Here is a 21,323-nt window from a genome sequence, read left to right on the forward strand (position 1 = left end):
AAAGTCCCTTACTAATTTCCTTTCAATTATGCTACTCTTTAGGAGAAATGTGGGGAGCTCCTACTTGACAGCAACTTGAAGAAACTTCCTGCTGTTGCTCTCAGTCAGGAAAAAGCTTCATTTTTTTTCCAGCAAAAAGCCTAACACAACCTCCCTTTGTGGAAAGCATAAACCCTGCAAAATTTGCCAGTAAAGAAAGGGGAAGAGCTGACTTTTCTCTGAAACTTCAGCTACTGATTATAGGGCAGAGAAAGGCATTGGAAGAGCACGAGAGGGGAGAGGGCCTCTTCCCAAAGGGAATGAAGCTGAGCAGAGGAGCTGCTGGTGGATGGGGTGACACCTCTGCAGAGCAGCTGGCGCTTCCATCAGCCAGTGGACACCTCGGCAATACTCATCTCGCTCTGAGAATGTGATACTTACTCTTGTACTGCTCTGGCTATGGAGAGCGCTGTAGATCCAGTTTCATTAACACTATCTAAGGTCACATTTGGCAGGTCGTCATCATCACTGTCACTTTTAATTTGTCTGGGAGATAGGCCTCGGGGGTCCATTTGTGCTGGAAAGAGACATATAATGGATTAATATGAGTGTGCTGAAATTAATCTTGTCCCAGAACAATATTAGGGTGTACAACACATCTATTCGCGCACACAGGGTGGCACAGTTTTCTCCTAGGCTCACAAAGCAGATGATGGATTTGCAAAGTCATCTCGTGGTACTACAGGGCTACACAAACATTTTCAACTGCATGCAAAAGGGTGAATATCGCACACACTATATAAATGCATTCTGCGGACCACCAAAACACTAAAATAAAACTACATATACAGCATTTATCAAAAACCCATTATACTCTTGAGTTCATTATTTTGGCTGTCTTACAAAGGCAAGAAGACAGGATGGGGAGCATCCGCTTTAAAGGGTAAATTTTACAGTTAAATTTCAAGTGTAATCTTTGATTTTGGCTGTAGATCTGGAGGTAGCAGGTTGGCATTGACTGATTTCAGTAGCACAGAAGTTAGGCATCTGAAACAGGTCACTTGTCTTGACTCCCGACTCAGTCCAACACCAGTGTTGATCTCAGAAGACGCCTTTCCTGCGTATTACATGTAATAAAATCTCTACAATCTCTGAAGTTGTCTTCAAAGAGACAACTAATTTTGGGGTGACTCATGCTGAGTGAACTTAGTGCCTTCCTTTTCTGTGAGAAGTCTTGTAAAAGCCAGGCAGCCTCAGCTCTTACAAACAGCTGAAGATCAAGAAATGTGTGATGAGTGAAAATTGAAAATATCGTCCATTTAATAAGCAAATGCAGCAACCCAGCTGAAAGCACAGTACATTCACAGAAATACAGTATTTCCTCCACCAGCTTCCCATTCATGCAGCTTAGGTACCCCAGCAATGCAGGCCACCTTAATTTTTATTTCATGCTTGTTAAAAAAGCACCTTAACATAGCAAAGATTCTGGACAAGCACTACTGCACTGCGACACATGTGGCAACACAGAAAGTACTAAAACTCTTAGTTCTTTTAGGTAGAACAAGCACCATTCCCATCGTGATTCTTAAAACCACAACTTGCATAGGACAGCATACACTGCAGGTCTAGTATTGAATTTTAAAGCAGCTGAAAAGCTATTCAGCTTAATTACGTACAGAGAAAACTACTGCAAAGAAGTGCTACTTTTGAGGACACCTTAACCCCAAATGATGCTGATTTGTTAAGAGCAACTTTATATATGAGATAATTATTAATTATTTTGCTACTTGTGCATTTTTTCTTAGAGTGAATCTTGTTACAAGAAATTATACAATTCTATCTACCTAATATTTAAATGCTGCTTGAAGTGATTTTTTTTCCAAAAGGTACTATTTGCATTAAAAAATAAAATTTTAATAAGAAATGTGTAGGTGATATTCAGCAGCTTCATCTGATCTGCACTATGGTAAAAGTTTTAATTAGTTAGGTCAGAAACTTTCTCAGTGTTCAAACTGAAGCATAATTTAAAGTAGAAAAAGTTGTTAAATAATTTAGTTCATAATACAGTTATTATACACCAATTTTGATCACTTAACCACGAATACGCCTACATAAAAAGAGCTGTTGTAAATGTGCATTTACCTTCCTTGTTCCTATAAGACACGTCATTACTATTACAGATTACCAGCTCTTCAGATATTATGGAGAATCCTGTGATATTTGTTGGTCTTTTTTTGAGGAATGTGATAAGCTGAAATTTCTCAGATATGTTAAAATAAGTTGGTTTTAGACGGAGCGATGCAGGTACTTGAAAATGCCACAGAAAAATGTCCTGGAGACTCAAAACCCGAAAGATAAATATATATATATATTGTGTTTTTTTGCACAGAAACACAAACTTTATCATTCTAGGCTCTGCCTCACAGTTTATCTCACTGTAAACCTCATAGTTTTTGAGGTTTACCATCCCACCTTTCTTGTTTATACTCCGTGGGATAATTCCACTCTGCATAGTCCTAACGTAGTCCCAAAGTTGTCCAGAGGGTTGTGCTCTTGCAGCTACAGGTAATTTGGTGGGGTTGTCACCACCTGCCGCTCTGCGAGCCCACGGCTGAGGACACTGAGAGGTGTCGAGGCACCTGAGCATGTAGGAACAGAAGGGTAAAAGCAAAAACACCTTGTGGGAGGAATCCAAAGGCAGGGAATTCAAGGGCACTTTTTGCTATGTGTTTGCAATGAAGTTCTTTAAAGATGAGAAATATCCTGGAGAATGAACCAGGGGTTATTCCATAATGTTTATTGTCAGTCCGTACATACATTTTTTCCCTCCCTTCCACTTATGACCTCTCCTCCTGCTCAGTCTCTGCCATCTCACAATCCTGCATTAGAGAGGTAGGTCAGAGATAATTCTGCAGATGAGATAGGAGAAAAGTGGGGGGCAAATGCACAACGGCAGACAAGTGAGGTGGAGGGGCACCCACAAAATCTACCTGTGCCTTTCAGCCTCACTTTGCACCATGATTTGCCCTGGTGACTTCCCTAGCCTCTCCTTGAAGGTAGGACCAAAGGACAGGAAGGGATGTGGCTGCGTCACTGAATCCAGGCTCCTCCTATCATGGGCAGATAGATATTGTAATCCTATTAGTTAATAATGACCAGCCTTAAGACGAGCTGCCTTTCTTGCCCTTGCTACTCCCTTTTGACAGCAAGATTTGTGTGACACAGAGATATTTAGAGGTTTTGTGAAAGTAGGGTGAGGCAAGCAGCGAGAAACCAATTGGAGACAGCCTTGGTGGGACCAAAACGCTCTCATCCCAAAGGATGAGAGGAGTAGGCTCCATGCTGGAAGGGCTGGCGAGCCAGGGGGATGATTTAGGGAGGTGTGCAAGGGTAGAGGGCTGCAGGAGGCAGTGCCCCTTCTCGCTGAGGATCACAGAGGGCTGCTCCTCACACAAGTGCATACCCACATACCCACAAAAAACACTCGCTCTACCTCAATGTTCTGCTCAAGGTGTGCAAGGGAGGTCACTCCTTGAACAATTTTTCGGGCCAAAATGTGCAAAAAGGTTCTTGTGTTACAATGCAGGCAAGCCTTTAAGTGCTCCACAACTTGGTCTACCCCCAGTAATGCTGCAGCTGCCAACTGCATCACTTGCCAGCAGTAAAAATCCGACCTGGATCGGATATAAGCTTGCTGCTATTTCTGTTTCAATAGCCTCAGCACAAGGTAGCTGGTTTTTGGCTTTACAATTTATGCTGCCTGTGGCAGCCAGGCAATATCTGATCCAGCTCCTTGGGACAGAATTGCCCCTTCCTAATTTAAAGCAGCACAACAAGCTCCTAAGGGGCACTGCCTCATTCCAGGTGCCCTGTCAAAGAGCTCCGTGATTCCTGGCATGGACCTGGATTGACCATCGCATGGCGCTCTGTGCCCTTGTCACAAAATGACACTGGAAATTTTGGGTTGGGAAACACACTGGGCATGCTGACATGCCTTTGGTTTCCCATCAGCATTCAGGAGCAATGAACTGGCCTGAGATCCAAACAGAAATAATAGAGGCCAGTTCCTCTCTGCAACTTCCTCATCCCTTTGCTTATTTAAGGATCACTTAGAGAGACCCGGCTCAAGTGCTCTGGGCTGTCTGGTTAAGGACAAGGCACCACCGAGACCCCTGCAGTTGGTGTCTGCAATAGGCGGCTTGAATCTGGGCCCTCTTGAAGGTGAAGAGGGCCATGGGCCAGCACAGCACATCATGACCACTGGTGGTTTCAGTTCTCACACCCCAGATTTTCTTTCCAAATGAAATTTCACGAAACTGATGAAAATTCAGCCCATCAATAGGTTCGCCAGTCTTCATTTCACATCAACACACTATCTTGCATTTAAAGCAAAGCCAAGTTCCTTTGTTGTAACACAAAGGAAATATTTAAGAGCAGGAGAAAACTAGGCAATCACGAGTAGCTTTGCCTCCTTCTATAGCTAAGCTAATATAGATAGCTAATGTAGGGTTAACAGTGAGTCAGTATGGGGCAATGCTTGCTGATCTGCAATCAAATAAAAGTTCAGCATCCTGAAAAGCTGAAGCCTCTGGCACGTAAGAAGAAATGTCTCAAAGTATAACGTCTCTCTCACTGTAAATAATGGTCTTTTTGCACTATCCCCCATTATCTCCCATTCTCCACCCCCCAATATTTAGATGTATGGAAATGTCATCGTCACTGCTGTTCATGGGTGCATGTGTGGAGAAGGGGCACAAAGGGGACAAAGGGACATTTGCTGCCAAACTCCCACAACACCAGCACTGGAAAACACTCTTAGGAAAATGATGGAGCACCCAGGCTTTAACACAGCACACCAGAGTTTGATGGGGCTGGAAGTACTGGGAAAGAAGTGGCTTGAAGCTAATGAAACATAACATGCTCAGGCACCTCTCTGGAAAATGAGAGTGCCCTACGCTTCCCATGGGGCCCCCGGGAAGGGTTCACAGCCTCATCTAGGAGGTCTATCTATAGCTCCCTCTGTACGGGGAGCGCTGGCCCCGGGAGCCTCTTCGTCAACGTGAGCCAGTGGGAGATGAGGCTGCACAGGCACCTCTGCTCCTTGGGGACTGGGTAAGAAGAGGAAGAGGAGGAGGAGGAGGAAGAAGAGGAAAGGGAGGAGAGCGGCTCTCCTCGGTGTGTGTGTCAGCTGTGCCCTAATTTGGGGGGAAAGAAGCAAGAATTTCTGGAGGCCACTAAGTGCCTGGTGGAGGAAAGCCTTGCCCGCTCTCGCGCTGTCTCCCTTCACCACACATTCAGTGCAAAAGGGACTTCATGCTGAGCAGCCATAAGGCTGAAGATCACCATTTTTGGGTCCCGATGGGCAAATGTGGGAGACAGGAGGACAAAGCAAACATCATTAAACCCAATGATTTAGGAAGGGACATCATAGGGCAGTGCCCAACATGGCTCCCTACATAACTTGGCTCCCTCCATTCAGCATCTGACAGATGGAGTACTTGAAACACTGCAAGTTGGGAGCTGCTGGTCAACAGGGACTTCTTTCTTTACATAGTCCTGTTTTAAACACCCTGATAAAAAAGAATAAACCCAAGTGGATCCAGGAGAGCGGCACCAACCAACACTCCTGGGTATTTCCAGCAGTGGAAGCAACTCCTTGGATGCAGATGTACATCAACTATTTCAAAGGGAGCCCTCTGAGATTAAGGATTGGACTCGGGTTTATTTAACATACTTTAGAGAGCTGTTCTGGGAAACCCAATCCGTGCTTTCCTGAAGGGACACATGTATCATTGGGGAAATTATGGCGTGGGTGATTTTCTCCTCGTGAGCAGATACTTACTGTATGAAGCAGATATACGGCACTTTGCTTCCCATTTAAAGTTCATTATAAGCACTTTATGCTTTGGAAAAAAGCTCTGAGTTCCCCTACCAGATTTGCAATCGAAAGAACTCGGTGTCTGGTAGGGGCAGCTGAATTGGTCGATTATTTCATAAAACTTTATGTACAAATCAGCAATATCTATGAAATTAATGGCTGGAATATAGAGTCTACAGAGGTAATTTTTATTACAATTTATAGCAAGATTAGCCACACTCCACAGTTTTCAGGTTTTATTGAGATTTTATGGGACTATATGGCCAGAACAGTTAACTGCACCCAGTATAGCTGTGGTTCATAGGGAATGGGAATTGGCATCGAATGCAGTCTAACTCACCTACCAGAGAATATTAATTGCTATGATCCAATCAAAGGCAATATTTAAAATTATTTCATCAGTCAAATAATTTGCCATAAACCCATAATAAGAATAGATGTGAAGTGACTGCGTGGATAAAACAAATGCACATGTTTAATTATCTCTGTACCTAAATATGCAACATCATTTTTTCAAAACAAAGGACTTTTCTCACTCTAAACTACCTAAAAACCATGGTCTCATCTACACAAATCCTGAACTACTGAAACTATTGAGATTTAAATCTCCCTGGGCATTCAATATACACATGCTACATCACCAAGCACAATGAAAAAGAATAAGGACAGAATGCATTAAATATTAAATAAAATATTATGTAGTCACTACAAAACACTGAGAGGTCATAACTAACAAATTTCAACAGTCGAGAGGTATTTTATACATCAGAAAGTTTTCAATAGATTGGTTTGAGTCGCAACAAACGCCAACACAGGGATAAAATAAAAGAGAAGTTTTACGTATGCGTGCAGCTGGATCCAAATTTGTACGATAAGCAAAAAGATCAAAGCTAAATGCTGTTGGATCAAGGCTAAATGCTGCTGAGTGCATGTATTACATTGGTGTGGAAGACAAGGAATCAACACCTTCCTACAGGTGAAGGGATCCAAGATGTTGAAACGGCCTCCCTAATCCTCCTTAGGTTTGGCTTCAAAATACAGCTGTAAGAGTTGATTTCCTTCCCCAAGACTGTTGCCAGTTAACAACTTATATGATGATTAATCTGTTGTCAATAAATGTTAGAAGAGTGTCTTCTTCTATAATGAATCAGTAAACATGAAGAGAAACCAAAACTTGACATTAATAAGTCACCAAGTAACTTGACAGATAAGTCAAAAGTGACTTTTCTGGAGGTGAAACTAAGGGACTTATTCCATTGTTTATGGAGACTCCTCACACTCACTCCCAGTTATTTAGTTTTAAAAAACCTTTTTCTCAATTTCAGGAAGCGAAGTATCTCCAGCCTGTATTTTAACTCTCCATCCTGGTAAAAATTCCTATTCTCATCAGTTCATAAACACAGGACTATCTCTAGCAACACAGGCTGCCCCTAAGCACAAGTCTCTTTTGCTCGTTTCTCACTGCTGGCCTGTTTCTCCTTTCCAAGAACCACTTGCATTTCCTCCAGTCAAACTGAGGGAACAGAGGGAGAGGAATCGACTTAAAAGCATTTTAAGGGGTAGGTAGATGGGTTGGAATATGCACAGATCTTGGTGGGGAGGAGCCAAAAATTACAGCTGAACTAGAGACTCTCCATCCTAATGGAATTTAATCCAAGATGACTTACCAAAATGTAGAAGGGCTAATCATTTCACATGAAGTGAAAAAGCAGTAGTACTGGTTTTAATTAAGCCTTTCTTTCATAAACATAATTTATCCAAACAGACCATAAAATCTGATCTTCAAACATATGGATTGGTTCTTAAATTTTTAGCTTTGTGCTACAAATTACATTTACTTCTACGGAATAAACACGCATTACAGCAGACAGAAATAAAATCCATGTTTGAAAAGTACAGCAGTGGGTAACTTCATCTACTAGGAATATCTGTCTTAAGTGTCTGAGTGCTGCATTTACAACTCATTAATATATATCCACAATTAGGAATATGGAATGCACCAACTGTAAAAAGATGCAATCCAGGCATTCCTGCTGTGTAAATGTGCAAAAAGGGTAACTTGAAAATAGTCCCTGATGATATTATATACAGTATTGCAATGCTTATGATCCTGGGAAGCAAACTGAAGTCCACTTGGTAAATTTTAATCTATAATGTTCTCATTTCTTGATTTCCAACTGTTTTTATTTTCTGAACACTTAAAAAAAGAACATTAAAAATATGTAATACTGAAAGAAAACCCCCAACCTCCCCCAAAAAACAGAAATACCCAAATTGCACAAGTCCTTGGTCTGCCATCATCAGGGTGGAGTTTCTAAAACATCCTTCATTTAATAGCAGCTCGGAGCTAGAGAGGACAACTGCTGGGGCCATTATCCCTTACAAAATCTGCCACTAGAGGGACGTGATTTGCATGGATTCACGGATATCATCTGAGAGCAAAGCAAGAGAAAAACCCGGGATATCGGGACCAGAGCTAATAGGGGAACTTGTTCCTCCCACGCCAGGTCTTTCTGCTTTTGTCTGTACAAGTCTCCTTGCTCTGTTATCCAAAAATTTCTGCCTCAGTCTCTTTCCTATGTTCCCCTTGACATTCTTCTCTTTCACCATTCCTGCCTCCTTTCCTGCTTTTCCTTCTGAACGTGTTCACATTCACAAATGTTCCTCACAACTTCTGCCCTTGGTCTCCTTCCCTTTCATCCCGTATTCACCCTTCCTGCTCTCCCCACTGCCCGCCCCATTCCCACCTCCTCAGCGAGCTTCTCATTGCCTTTCTCCATGGAGGATTTTCAGGCTTTACCCTTTACTTCCTTCCTCTTAAGCAGATTCTGACTTTCTGCAGACCTCCAATGTTGGCCAAGCTTCTGCAAATGCAGAAGGTTAAAAATAAAGAAGACAATGGCCCCAAGAACCTCAGAACCAGATCTGAGGTTCATGGTGGCAAAGCACTGAGCTTCTAGAGTTTTGCACCAAAAAAAAAAAAAAAAAAAAAAAAAAAAAAAAAAAAAAAAGCTGGAATAAGTATTTCATCATGGAAAATGGTGCTTTTTCTTCTGTTCTCACCGTGAGGAAGAGAACTCCCCAAAACTTTCCTTGTAAATAAATAAATAAATAAATAAATAAATAAGAAGGAACCCGAGGCAGTCACTGGAAATGGAAAAAGTCAGCTTAAATAGTTAGCATATAGACAAACTCTGAGCAACTGAAATGAGGTTTTAATGGAAACTGTGAGGCACCCTTTCCTCTCGGCGTTGCTGCCTGCTGTGTCTGCAATCACACACCTTTTAGGAGGACACAGCACTGCTGCCCAGGGGCTGAGAAGGAGGGGAAGGAGCTTTCCGTGGGATCCGAGTGCTCCGGGCACTGGGAGCAGTGCAGGGCACCCCGCAGGGACCCACACGGCGCAGGACAAGGGGGCTGAGCAGCACTGGGGAGCGTAACCTCTCGGCACGAGCTACAGGAAGGCGTCTAGAAATGCGCAGGTAACACTTTGTGAACGGCCGGTGTTGTATCCTGAGCCTATAGTTTAATGACCACCAGGTAATTATGTGCTGTTAATAAATTCCTATACCGCTTTGATCCTGATTTTGGTTTAGGTTAAGTGTTTGGAGAGGCTTGTGCCTTGCCACAGGCTTCACCCAAACAAAATGGTGCTTTTATAGCACCACCAAGGTGCCCCTCTAGATGCCCCTGTTGGAGCCTGGTGGACAGCATGAGGCATCCGATCCGATGGGATATTGCCAGAGCTCATGGATACAGAGGCTAACTCTTTGCAAGCCCATCTGGTTTTCAGTTTGATTTAACGGGAAAAGTTCCAAGTAAAATATATGAGAGAGAAGGCAGGGCAGAGAGCAGAAACGAGCACCATGTTGGGAGGCTGCAAAGCAGATCCGAGACTCAACCAAAAGAAACAGCAACTGGAAGCGACGGCCTGAACGGTGCCATGGAGAGGGAAGGGCCATGGCAAAGCAGGAGATGACAGGGCAAGATAGAAATACTCGTAACTAAGGAGAGAGAGAGGAGCAGAGCTGCTGAAAGTGAAACTCCAAAGAACAGTCGACAAGGTGGGAAGGAGCAGAAAGTAGAGAAAAAGATGAAGGAAACACAGGAGGAGATAATGATCTTCTGTGTGGAGGGGTAAGAGAGAGTTCAAACAGATGATGAAAATAAATATTTGCTCAAACTCTCCAGAAAGCAGCCATCAGGAGAGCTATTTTGCTGAAGAGGGAATATGGATTGTGGGCCCTTGGGAAGGACTGGGATCCTCTAAAAAGACAGGAAGAAGGAGGGAGATGGAGGTGGCCTGTGAAGAAGTTTCTGCAGTAAAAGTAAAAATGAAATGTTTGCAACCTGGAAGGAAGAAGAAAATTAAGCATGAGGAAGATAAAAACTGAGAAAGGGGAGGGAGTAACAGGGGGGGGAATCTCCTATATATCTCCCCTTTCTTGCACTATTCTATGAGTACTTGCTACTGGAAGCACCAAAAAACAGTTCTGACCTCTGGTCTAACCTGATCCGACTAATTTTAGCACTGAAAGCATCTCTGTGTGGGAAAATACGTCTATCTCATTCACTTCAAAAGGACTTTAGGTGGAGCCTTACCTTAGGTAAGCTTAAAAGCTTCCCAAGCAGCCCTCTCTACTATTAACGGGGTGTTTGACTTAGACCTAAAGCAGAACTAAGACGGGGATTACAGGACAAGTGGCGCTGGGCACTGACTGTGCCTCAGCATGTTTATTTGCTCCTCCCTGCAAATGATCGACATTAATGCAGGAGTTGAAAGGAGGGACTTCACCTACTCCTGAAGCTGCGTTTCTCCTTCAGCTGCCTGGAGGATCAGCAACCAATTCAATTTGACCGCAGGCTCCTGTTACCATGCCTGTAAATTTATTTCTTGTTTTCAGCTTTTTAGCTAATCGCTGAATGGAGGTTAGTTTGTGCACGTATGAAATGTCTTTAATCGGTTAATTTATGCAACGTCCCTGCATTTTATTATTTATATGGTTTTATATTAAAAAGGGTGAAACACACGCCAGTAAAAAGCTAACAAAGGGCGAGTACCCAGAATGAATTTTTGCCTGTTATTCTTCTATTATATTTATTCAAATTAACCTGAACATTTGGATCAAAAACATTAGTGATAGCAAAATGGGTACAACTGATTAGACAAAAAAATTAAAAGAAAGCCTAATCCCTTCTCTTTCTGTGGCTGTACATTAATAGGTGCAGCAGGGCTGGTTAATGATCTCTGCCAATAATAGCACAAAGGAGAGGCTGTCAGGGCAGCTCAGGAAGCCTGAAGCTCGGGGGCTGCAATCCCCGCGGCACATTAAATTCTGGAATTTTGTTGATGAAACCAGGGGAGTGAATTTCCAGTTTTGTGAGCTCGGGAGGTATTTCCCATAGAGAAGACTAGTGCCAAAGCCACCTAGCACCTTTGAAAAGAAAAATTCCTGATGAGCTCCAAGTTGGGTGCAGCCCAAAGCTGCAAAATCAAAACAGAGACCCAAACTTTTCCCTTGCTCCCTCTCAAACAACATGGAGCACCACCCTGCTTTCCTTTGTGATTTTTACTGCCATGGCACAAGGTCCTGCAGTTATGTCACTGTGTGAAGTGTAATAAAATGCCTTAAGCCATCACTTCGAGCCTGAAAGCAAAACCCAGATAGGCTGTGGTCAGCTTCCTAGGGCCTCAGCCTGTCGGGAGGACACACTCCATACGCAGGCCGGGCTACCCAGGGAATGGGAGGGGGGCAACCAAGGATTTATGGACCACACGATGCTATTAAACTCCAGAATGATTCATCCCTGTAGTTAAATACCGTCATACCAAACTCAGACAGGAGAGCTGAAGAAAAAAGTCTTTTAGCTGTAGAGGTCTATTGATTGCACAAGAAGGTACACAAGAGATGTCGGGACACCTTGTAGTCTCACAAGGCCCAAAAGTGAGGTTTTCTGGCAGTGCCCTCCCTGCCCACCAGCAACAACTCATTTTGTGAGAGGAATAACTGCAATTTATTCATCCATATTTATTCATCCTTTCACTAAGGTCTCCTTTATAAAGCAGCATTTTTCAAACTCTCTGGCACATCTGTTTCCTCTTTTCATCCTCCACCCGTCATGTCACCATCTCTAACCATGTTTTGCTCTGTTGGTAGCTGGCAAAGTTAATGTTTTTTCACTTCTTCTTGCTACCCACCCATTTTCTGTGTTCCTTGGACTCCTCCCCAGGAGCATATCTGTCCTTCTGGCACCTACTTGCTGCCTCCCTTCGCACCTCCGTGGCCTTCCAGGTTCGGTGACTGCAAAACTCATTTCCACCACACGCACTCTGTGTGCCTTCCTTCCCTGCTGCCGTTTAAGCTGGAAGCAGCAGCCTAATTCAAACCATCTCACTGCCACTCCTTGCGCTTCATGAGCCCTAATTCTGCACAGCTGCTACCCCTCTTGGTTCAGAAAGCCTTTTCCTGCAGTTCATATTCCTGCAGTCCAGCGAGTACTGGCTCTTGTGTGGAATCCATTTCTCTGACTCCTTCTTCCCTTTCTCTGTCTCTTCTTTGGAAATCTCTACCACCTTGTGAGTTTTCCATGTTCACCTATGGACCTTAATATATTATCGTTATTCTGTTCTCCTATGTTTTCAGCTTCTGGAGAGGAACTGTTCATCTCAGGACAAGATTTGCCCTTGGTGGTCTGAACATGCTGAAATCTTTGAGTTTTTTTTTCTTTTAAAGAGCATCTGGGACAAGATTTTTAAAGGCTATTTGCAACAGTGAAGATCAGCTGTATTTTCAGCAAATGAAATAACAAGTTGGTAAATTAACAGCATTACAAGCAAATTACCTTTGCTTCATACAAGTGTGGTTTTAGAGACACTAAAGAAAGACAAACAAACCCAACCCCACCTTACCTTTGACGTGGCTTCTCCCATCCTCCAACAGTGGTACTACTATGGTGTTGTTCATGTTCCCGGGTGATCTCACAGCCGTGTAGACAACAGGCACCGACTGTACCACCACTGGTATACGGTGCACGTGACTCATCTTGTTGGACTGTAAGTTCATGGGGCTCGAAGGTGGTACGGGGTGGATAATGTGCAAAAACTGCTGACCTCCAACACCAGATGCAGAGGCCACAAGGGGACCTGGAGTTAATACTGACGGTACAGAGGCCGCCGAAGACACCGACGTTATTACTGTGGGGGATGAAGCTGGACGACTGGAGGAAGAAGAAGAAGAAGTAGAAGTAGAAGAAGGGGAGGAGGCTGATGCTGTTATGGAGACTGGGGAAGATGAAGCTGCTGTAGGGGACGACCTGGCTTTGTTTATTGACAAGTCCACTGGTTCAGTCTGTGTTTGGAAGTGGTCTGTAGACAAGGAATCCTCTGGAGGGTCTGCCTTCATGTTATTTAGCAGCAAGGGTACAGCTTCCATATCTGGGTAGTTGTGGACGTTTGGAGACTGTTGGGAAGACAAAAGAAAGTATTTTTAGTTTGTGATGTGACTGGAGAACACCTACACGCTCACTGCTGACACACGCTGATCATGCAAGGTGGCTCTGAAAGCCACAGGATTCCTTTTGCTGCTGCTTGTGTCAGTTCATGGTTTGAAGGACAAATCATGATACAAATTACAGACATTAAGTCTATGAATACAGACTACTAAGACACATTTCAGACTATTAAAAGCATGTTTGGGTGGCAGAATTAAACTGCACAATATCATCCATCTCAGAAGTTTCTCCTCACTACTCTGCAGCAAAATGTTTTCATCTCCTCCAGTACATAACTACTATTTATTACAGAACCTTTTTTTTCCCTAACCAACATCTAACCTTAATCCACATTATTACTCTCTTGTGACCCCTCCAACACAAAGACAAAACAGTCACTACTATCTTCCTAAAAGATTTCAGCACACTCGAAGACAATACCCTACTTATTTATCTGCTTCCCCTACCTATTTATTCCCCTACTTATTTATCTGCTTCTAGACTAAGCAGACTTTCCTTCATGTCTTTGCTGTAATTCAGCTTTAAAAAGGCAAGCCTTGGTGCTCATGTGCTCTCTGCAGCAGCCTTTGCAATTCCACACCCCCTCTCATTAGGTGGTGCCAAGAAGAGCAGATGCTCAAGAAGTGTGACCTGGTACATTTTATCCAGCTGATGGCTTTGCACATCAGCATATAACCCACATCTGCAGGGCTGCCTGATACAGGTAACAATGGTTCCAGCTAGTTCCTGCTCTGGATTAGTCCATTAGGCTTTCTGTGACATCGTCACAATTTCTTGATTTTTATGAGCACTTTTCCCAACTTTTCAAAATGAGTCTATGCTTTAGACCAACTCTTTCAAAGCTGGTCTCAAGTCTAGACTGTATTCTAGACTGTTGTCATCTGTTATCTTTACATCTTCACTCCTTACTTCAAACATCAAAGTTGTTAATAGGATTTTTGAATAACACAAGGCCAAAGACAGATCCACGAGGAAGTCAATCTGATCCATCTTTCCTTATTGACAAGAGTCCATTAATAACTGCTTATTAAACATCTTTTTTCAGGCAATTTTCAATAAAAATAGTAAGGAAGAAAATACCTATAAATCCACAACGATACAAAACACACTTTTGAGCTACTTTACTAAATACTTCCATGGTAGAGAACTGCAGGAATATTCTCTCTGAGCTCTACCATTAGAAAGAAATGTGGATTCTGTGTTGTAGCATTTAAACCAACTTGGCCAAAAACCACTTGCAAAGCCACTTCAGACTTCACTCGATCCAAAACAGTGCTTCTCTGCATAGATAGTATTTTTTTAATTTCTTTTACTGTATCTGAACACCTTAAAATTCATTCCTCCAATCTCTAGTTTATAGTATTTATTAATTGTCTCAAAAAAAATAAGCCGGAAGTATTTCAAACCCTCTATTAGGCTAGCAAGAAAACCACCTGTGAAATCACTTTGGGACATTTATAACTAACTAATTATACGTTTAACTAACTATACGTATAAACTAACGTTTATAACTAATATTTTATTGTGACTTCTTCCGTTATTGAGTCAGAGTCAAGTTTCATTACCAAGCAGAGTTCTATTGCAAAAGGAAAACAGAAAAATTAACATTAAAATTGTAAATTTTAACAGCCTAAGTGACTATTATCCCTGGCATGCTTAAAGACAGTCTGTTCCAGTAGATCCCAGCTATTTAGCTGATTCAGACGTGTTCCTTGGCCTGACATTTCCCCCGCCTTGAAACAAGAACATCTTTGGGACAGGGAGTCTCTGGCTCTATTCATGCACAAATCAACCTAAAACAAAGGGATCCCAATTCATCCGCTCCCTGGAGCCTCGCTGCTCTGTTGCAACACAAATAATAAAAGCGAAAATTCCTTTATGCAGATAACGGGAAACTCTACTGCTTAAAAAAATAAAGAACAAGTCAATTTTCAAGGCGCATAAAGCAAGTTATGACTGACAAGGATAGGAAAATCCACTCTTGAAAAAAAACTCTAATTGCTAGTGATAGTTTCCTATAACATCCTCCAGAAGAAGCTATCCTGACTGTTGTCAGCCACGGGATTCTGCCTGGACGTGCGGTGGGAATGCCAAGGCAGCAGCATAGACAGCCTGGGGGTTATTCTGTACGGGGGTTATTCTGTACGGAGCTGCTGGGGCAGCCGGCAGGTCCCCTGCGTGCGAGAGGCAGCGCGGGCTCTGCCGCACTGGGTGCCCTCAGGGAAGGTGCACGAGATGTCCTCAGGGCCAAGGCAACATCTTCCATCCTCGGGCTGAGGGAGGGGAGCCGGATGGGATCCGCTCACAGGATAGGGAGACAAGAGTGTCCCTGTGTCCGCTGGCACACGGGGCTGCGCGAGGGCATCTAGAAGCCGTTCACACTGCTGGCTCTGTCCCCAGGGCAGATGAACTTGCCGTGCGGGAAACTCCAAGTAAACGTGAAGCTCCCAGCAGCTTCATGGACTCTGGGACACTTCTCAAACTGGGAACATGGACCCACACGGACCCTGGAAGCAGGCCAGAAACTGAGCTCAGCCTCATCCAAAATCCCAGAGTCACAGAGTAGTTGAGGTCAGAAGGGACCTCTACAGATCATCCAGTCCAACCCCTCTGCTCCAGTAGGGACACCCAGAGCACGGGGCACAGAGCGGGTATTGAAGATGTCCAGAGGAAGTCTTCTCTGACCTTCCCAAAAGCCCCTTAAAAGCCCCACCTGCCTCTGCAGCAAGTAGCATGAGGCCTTTTACAGCAAGAGCCATGATGACCTTGCAAGGAAAGACCCCAAATTATCTTATGTGGACGGTGCCAATACTAGAAGAGCAGACGTGACAGATGAATGCCATGTGAACTAATTCTCCAGCAATACAGAAAATAAATCTGTTCTGGTTGGAGCTGTCAGCATGGGTTAGGACTTCAGGTTTCCCTCAGAAAAGCTATTTGAGGGATCCCAATGTAGTTCCAGAGATGCCCTGGCAGGAAAGCAGCACAACGTGCCCTCCCTGGGGCAGCTCTGTGGATGCACGTGATGGATGCACATCACATGGAGATATGTGGATGCACCTGATGGATGCACATCGTAGGGAGATGGGTGGATGCACATGATGTATCCACATTGCGTGAAGATGTGAGACTCAACTTCCCCCTTCAAACCTCAAAACCCAGCTTTAAAGACTGGTCTCCATTCTAGCAATGTTCTGGGCATCTTTTTTAAGAGACTTCTTGCCAGTCAACTCCTTTCTGCATCTTTAAGACAAACTGTACATCATTTATCATCACAGAGTTACATTTCTTTTTTCAGATCCCATTTCCATTTTATTGTAGTAATTAGACCAAGCCACTTGGGAAAAAAAAAAAAAAAAAAGAAAAAAAAAGAACAGAGAAAAGTATCATGTAACAAGTGTTCCTCATACAAACTTTGCACAGACATGCTACACTTTGTTCTGTGGGAGTGATTTACACCAACAATTCACCGCATAGCAGTAACCGGCTAGTATATGTGTTTCTCCAAAATCTCAGATTTTAAACCAGCCTGCCAAAGCTGTATTTAAATTGTACTTATATCAAAATTCTATACCTTAAATTAGCATTATTTTCTGGAAAAAGAAATTTTTTCCACCATTGCCTGTCAAACTACAAGTAGGAACTTGTCTGAACAAGAACACGAACAAAGCCAAAAAGAAAACTACTTTCTTGGAGCGTTATTTCTTAGTATCTCCCTAGTGTTATTAACTGAGAATTAATACTGCTCAGTTCCCTGGACAATGAACATTGATGTTCTTTTTATTTAACAATACCACTTCCTTTCCAGTGCAGAGGATGACAACAGCATCTCTGGGACATTCAGCAATATAACTTCAGACTCTCTTTCTCCTCATGAAGTCAATAGAGTGAAAAACAAGTTAGTTTTTTCCTTGTCTTTTCATCCTTATCTAATGAACTGGGGTTCTCGTGGCGCTGTGGGCACAGATGACTGCTAGATTTGAGGTTTTGCCCCATCTAGCTGCCCCGAAATGGCTGTGTTGGTTTTTCCAGCTTCCTTTGGGCTCTCCGGGTGCAAGTCCTCTCGCTGAGTGCTCCCAGGGAGGCTGCAGGGTTAGGAAGGGTTCAGCTGGAGGTCCCTGTAAAGCAGCGGCTGGCTGGACACTAGTCCAGGCCACAGAAATGGGATGTGAGGACACAGCTTCACACAGCACGCAGTTTCCCTCACTGCTCCTGATCCAGCTTCACGCAGCTTCCCTCACTGCTCCTCTGCTTTGCTGTGGAGGAGCCGAACGGCTTCAGCCTCCACTTCCAGCTGGGACCCAGCAGGGCCTCTGCACCACGTCCCCACCATGTCCCCACTGCATCCCCACCGCGTCCCGACACGTGCAGGCCTGGGCTGCTCCTCACCGGCTGAGATCCAGGCTGCAGCAGGACTGGAAGGCACCTCAAGCTGGATCCCTATTAGAAGAGGCTCTTTCAATGTAGAGGCCGCAGCCTCTCCTGGCCAGTGCTCTTGGCTTTGTGTGTGTGCCCTCTAACACTGTGTTCTTGGTTATGCTCCATTTCATTAGCTTGCCGGTAACAAATTCCTGCCAGGACACATGGTGGGCCTTTTTTTGGCTGTATAAAAAAACATTCCTTATTGTTAGCTTCCCCATCCTCTATGGAAAAGGAGCCCACGAACCCCACAACTAACCCAAAGACATCTGGCAAAGCCTGGCACGTACACGAGTGAGAATGTGTCATCCGCTGCGGGGATCTGCGGGATCACGAATCCATGCAGGGATCTGCAGGACCACGAATCCCTGCAGGGATCTGTGGGATCACGAACTCCTGCAGGGATCTGTGGGATCACGAATCCCTGCAGGGTTCTGTGGGATCAGGAAGCCCTGCAGGGATCTGTGGGATCAGGAAGCCCTGCAGGGATCTGTGGGACCACGAATCCCTGCAGGGTTCTGTGGGATCACGAATCCCTACAAGGATCTGCAGGATTCGGAACCCCTGCAGGGATCTGCTGTGTCACACCAGCTCCCTCAGCTCGAGCTCCTCTCACCTGACTATAGCCCAGTATCTATTATAGCCTATACATTTACTAATGGGGTTACTGAACAGTAACGGCAGGTTCCTTCCCACTCCCCCATCTCACTCCTGACAATATTCCTTTAACATTATTTCCCATTCATAATCAAGCCACAGTGAGCTTATCACAGCATATAACAAGTTAAAACCAGCACAAAACAAATCAGTTTTTTTATTTATTTAGCAGCTCGTCCCGATGCCCTGCAGTTCGGGAATCTCCTCACATTCCCAAGCTTCCCTGTGCACCTTGGTGCAGTTGGAGACTCCACACAGACTTTGGAAGTCCCCAACAATCAGCTGTCAGCTTTCAGACCATTCCTTCTTCCCGGCAGCCTTCCCTCAAGGTCAAACCGTTTGTAAGGAAGCAAACCAGAAAAGCCGTCCTTGATGACGGAAACCAAACAGACTAAATTTAGAGTTTGTAAAATAAACTGGCTTCGGGGACGGGAAGTTACAAAATAAGTTGTGAACATTTAACTCTTCAAGGAGGCAGCTCACCCAAAAGCCCATCGCGACTGCCCCATCCCAGAGGAAATCCGAAGCAAGGTGATTTTGTTTCGCCAGAGTTGAAGGACAGGGAGTGAATAACATTAATAATATTAATTCCCAAAAAATAAAAAAGAAAGGGAAAGAAAGATCCACCCAGATGTGAGCCATGCAGGTGCCCCTGCTGTAGCCCAGGCAGTGCCAGAACAGCTCTCAGCTCCGGTTAGGGAATGTGCTGGGTGAAATCCAAATAACCAGGAATACGCCAGATTACTGAATTTCAAACACTTCCCAGAAAAACAGAAAAGAAACACAGGTCTGATTTGAAATGACAAACAGCACCTGCTAAGGCAGAAATACTTTTGCTTCTGGACAAGACGTGTTTGAAACAGTCCCGCCACACAAGCGGCAGCCGGGTGGATTGGGTTCGAAGCGCCGCTCTCCCCTTCTCTGTTCCTTCATAATTAAAACCGGCTATTTTTCCCAATCCTTCCTGCAAGCTCATCCCACCGAATGCCCACGCTGCCCGCAGCTCTGCAGCCGCCTGCCATGAGATCATCTTCCCACCAGCTCCCATGCTGCCGTGCCCTGAGGCGGCACCTGCGGAGCGGGAGAGGCCGGTGCCCAGCACGTGTGGGAAGCAGGGCCTTGGGCGCCTCACACAGCCCGGCAAGCTCGGCCCAAGGAGGACAGCTCCCAGCTCATGCTCACAGATGTGGTTTTGTTTCCTATCTTTAATCCAGAGCTGACTTGCTTTAAAATTAAGAGGTGTCTTTGAAAGCCCCTTCCCCTCACGAGCGATTACATTTACGTGTCTCACACACCTCTACCCAAATACCTCTACATCGACTGAACCAGAAAAAAATATTCTGCAATTAGCCCATTTAAAGAAGAGAGAAGTAATACAACCTGAAAAAGAAAATGAACTGAACAACCTCTACTCCAACCCCGCCTGGAAGCCAGGAATGTGTGAGGCTCCAACACGCTCCCTTTCAGATACAGCCACTGCTGTTAGTCTGTGTGAGGGCCAGAGCAGAGGCGGCAGGCAGAGAGGCGAACAGGCAGACAGCCGAACACTAAAATCAAGTAAAATATTAAAAAAAAATTGTTTCCAAATGCAAGAGCATGGAGTGAACACGTGCGTGTGTCTCTGTGCTCGAGGCGGCTCCTTCCTGTGCTGACAGAACCACTCGCTCGGGATCCATCAGGTAAATGTGGGAGGGAGGTCACATTGAAGAGGGAGAAAACAGAAGACAGCTGCCCCTTTTGCCTCTTTATTTTTTATTTTATTTTATTTTTTTTTTACTGGAAACACAAGCTAAAAAGGGCCTTCCTCACTATCAGTTTCCAAGGAAGGGCTGCTTGGGGTGAAGGTGAAGTTTGTGATCCCAAGTCCAGAGCCCCCCGCACTCCCAAACAAGATTGAGTCAGACTGTGTTACAGCAATTCCCATTGCAGCTGCTCTAAAGAACATCACTGGGCACTGAGAGACACAGAGGGGAGAGTCCAGGGGTTAGTAAAACAAATAAAGGCTCCCAGCAAATGCATTTGTACGAACTGGATGTGCTTCGACAGGGAAGACTGGAAGATACCCACTTTAAAGTACTCATGATTCACTTAAATGCATCATCATCTCAGTGTAATTCTTGGAGGGTTGATCTCAAGGCAGATATTTCCAACTCTGAATGTCTAAAGATAAAATTTTTGTTCTTATTATAGTTCTAAAGAGGCAAAAAGAGCCCCAGCTCATGATATGAGGGGCTCACAACCCCTGTTTCAGGAGGGTTTTTATATCAACAGAACCTGCAGAAAACGGATCTAAAGTAAAAGAGAGTGACTGTGAACTGGGGAGACAGAATTCAAACTGACCATTCATAAGCAGAAGAACTTCAAGTTTCCAAGGCTGTGAAGACACTCTTTTAACTTTTTCTGAATAGCCACACTACGGTATTTTCATACTCCTTGAGGAGGTATTCTACAGCGGCCCAAGGAAGGAAGGAAGGAAGGAAGGAAGGAAGGAGAGAGAGAGAGAGAAAGAAAGAAAGAGAGAAAGAGAGAGAAAGAGAAAAAGAGAAAGAGAGAAAGAAAGAGAGAGAGAAAGAGAGAGAGAAAAAGAGAGAGAGAAAAAAGAAACAGAGAAACAGAGAAACAGAGAAACAAAGAAACAGAGAAAGAAAGGTGCCGTACACATCACCCTTTTGCAGCAGCTCCAATTGGGGACTGGGCAGTGTGCTTAGAAAGGAAGAGATCCCTATCCAAACAGCATTATTTTTTAAACACATTTATCAATGAGAACAAACATATTTAGTGTGAAATGACTTATTTTTAAATAATCCTTGTCCAAAGGCAGGGGAAGCATTCAGCTCCTCATTACTTTCCTCTCTCTTCCCCAAACTGACAGAGGATT

At 44.2% G+C, this 21,323-nt stretch overlaps 1 protein-coding gene across 1 annotated transcript in view; it reads right to left on the reverse strand.

Annotated features, from left to right (window-relative positions):
• KLF12 (Kruppel like factor 12) overlaps positions 1-18,940 on the reverse strand; it is an 81,689-nt gene extending 62,749 nt beyond the window's left edge. Inside the window, exons 1-3 of the mRNA XM_026044520.1 lie at positions 18,929-18,940; positions 12,768-13,317; positions 421-556 (exon numbers count right to left, since the gene is read on the reverse strand). Of these exons, the coding sequence (XP_025900305.1) occupies positions 421-556; positions 12,768-13,317; positions 18,929-18,940 (698 nt within the window). The remainder of the gene's footprint in view (positions 1-420; positions 557-12,767; positions 13,318-18,928) is intronic.
• Positions 18,941-21,323: the final 2,383 nt, after the last annotated feature.

Source organism: Nothoprocta perdicaria, unplaced genomic scaffold, assembly GCF_003342845.1.
Source record: "Nothoprocta perdicaria isolate Ctin4 unplaced genomic scaffold, notPer1 scaffold_37, whole genome shotgun sequence".
Lineage (NCBI taxonomy): Eukaryota > Metazoa > Chordata > Aves > Tinamiformes > Tinamidae > Nothoprocta > Nothoprocta perdicaria.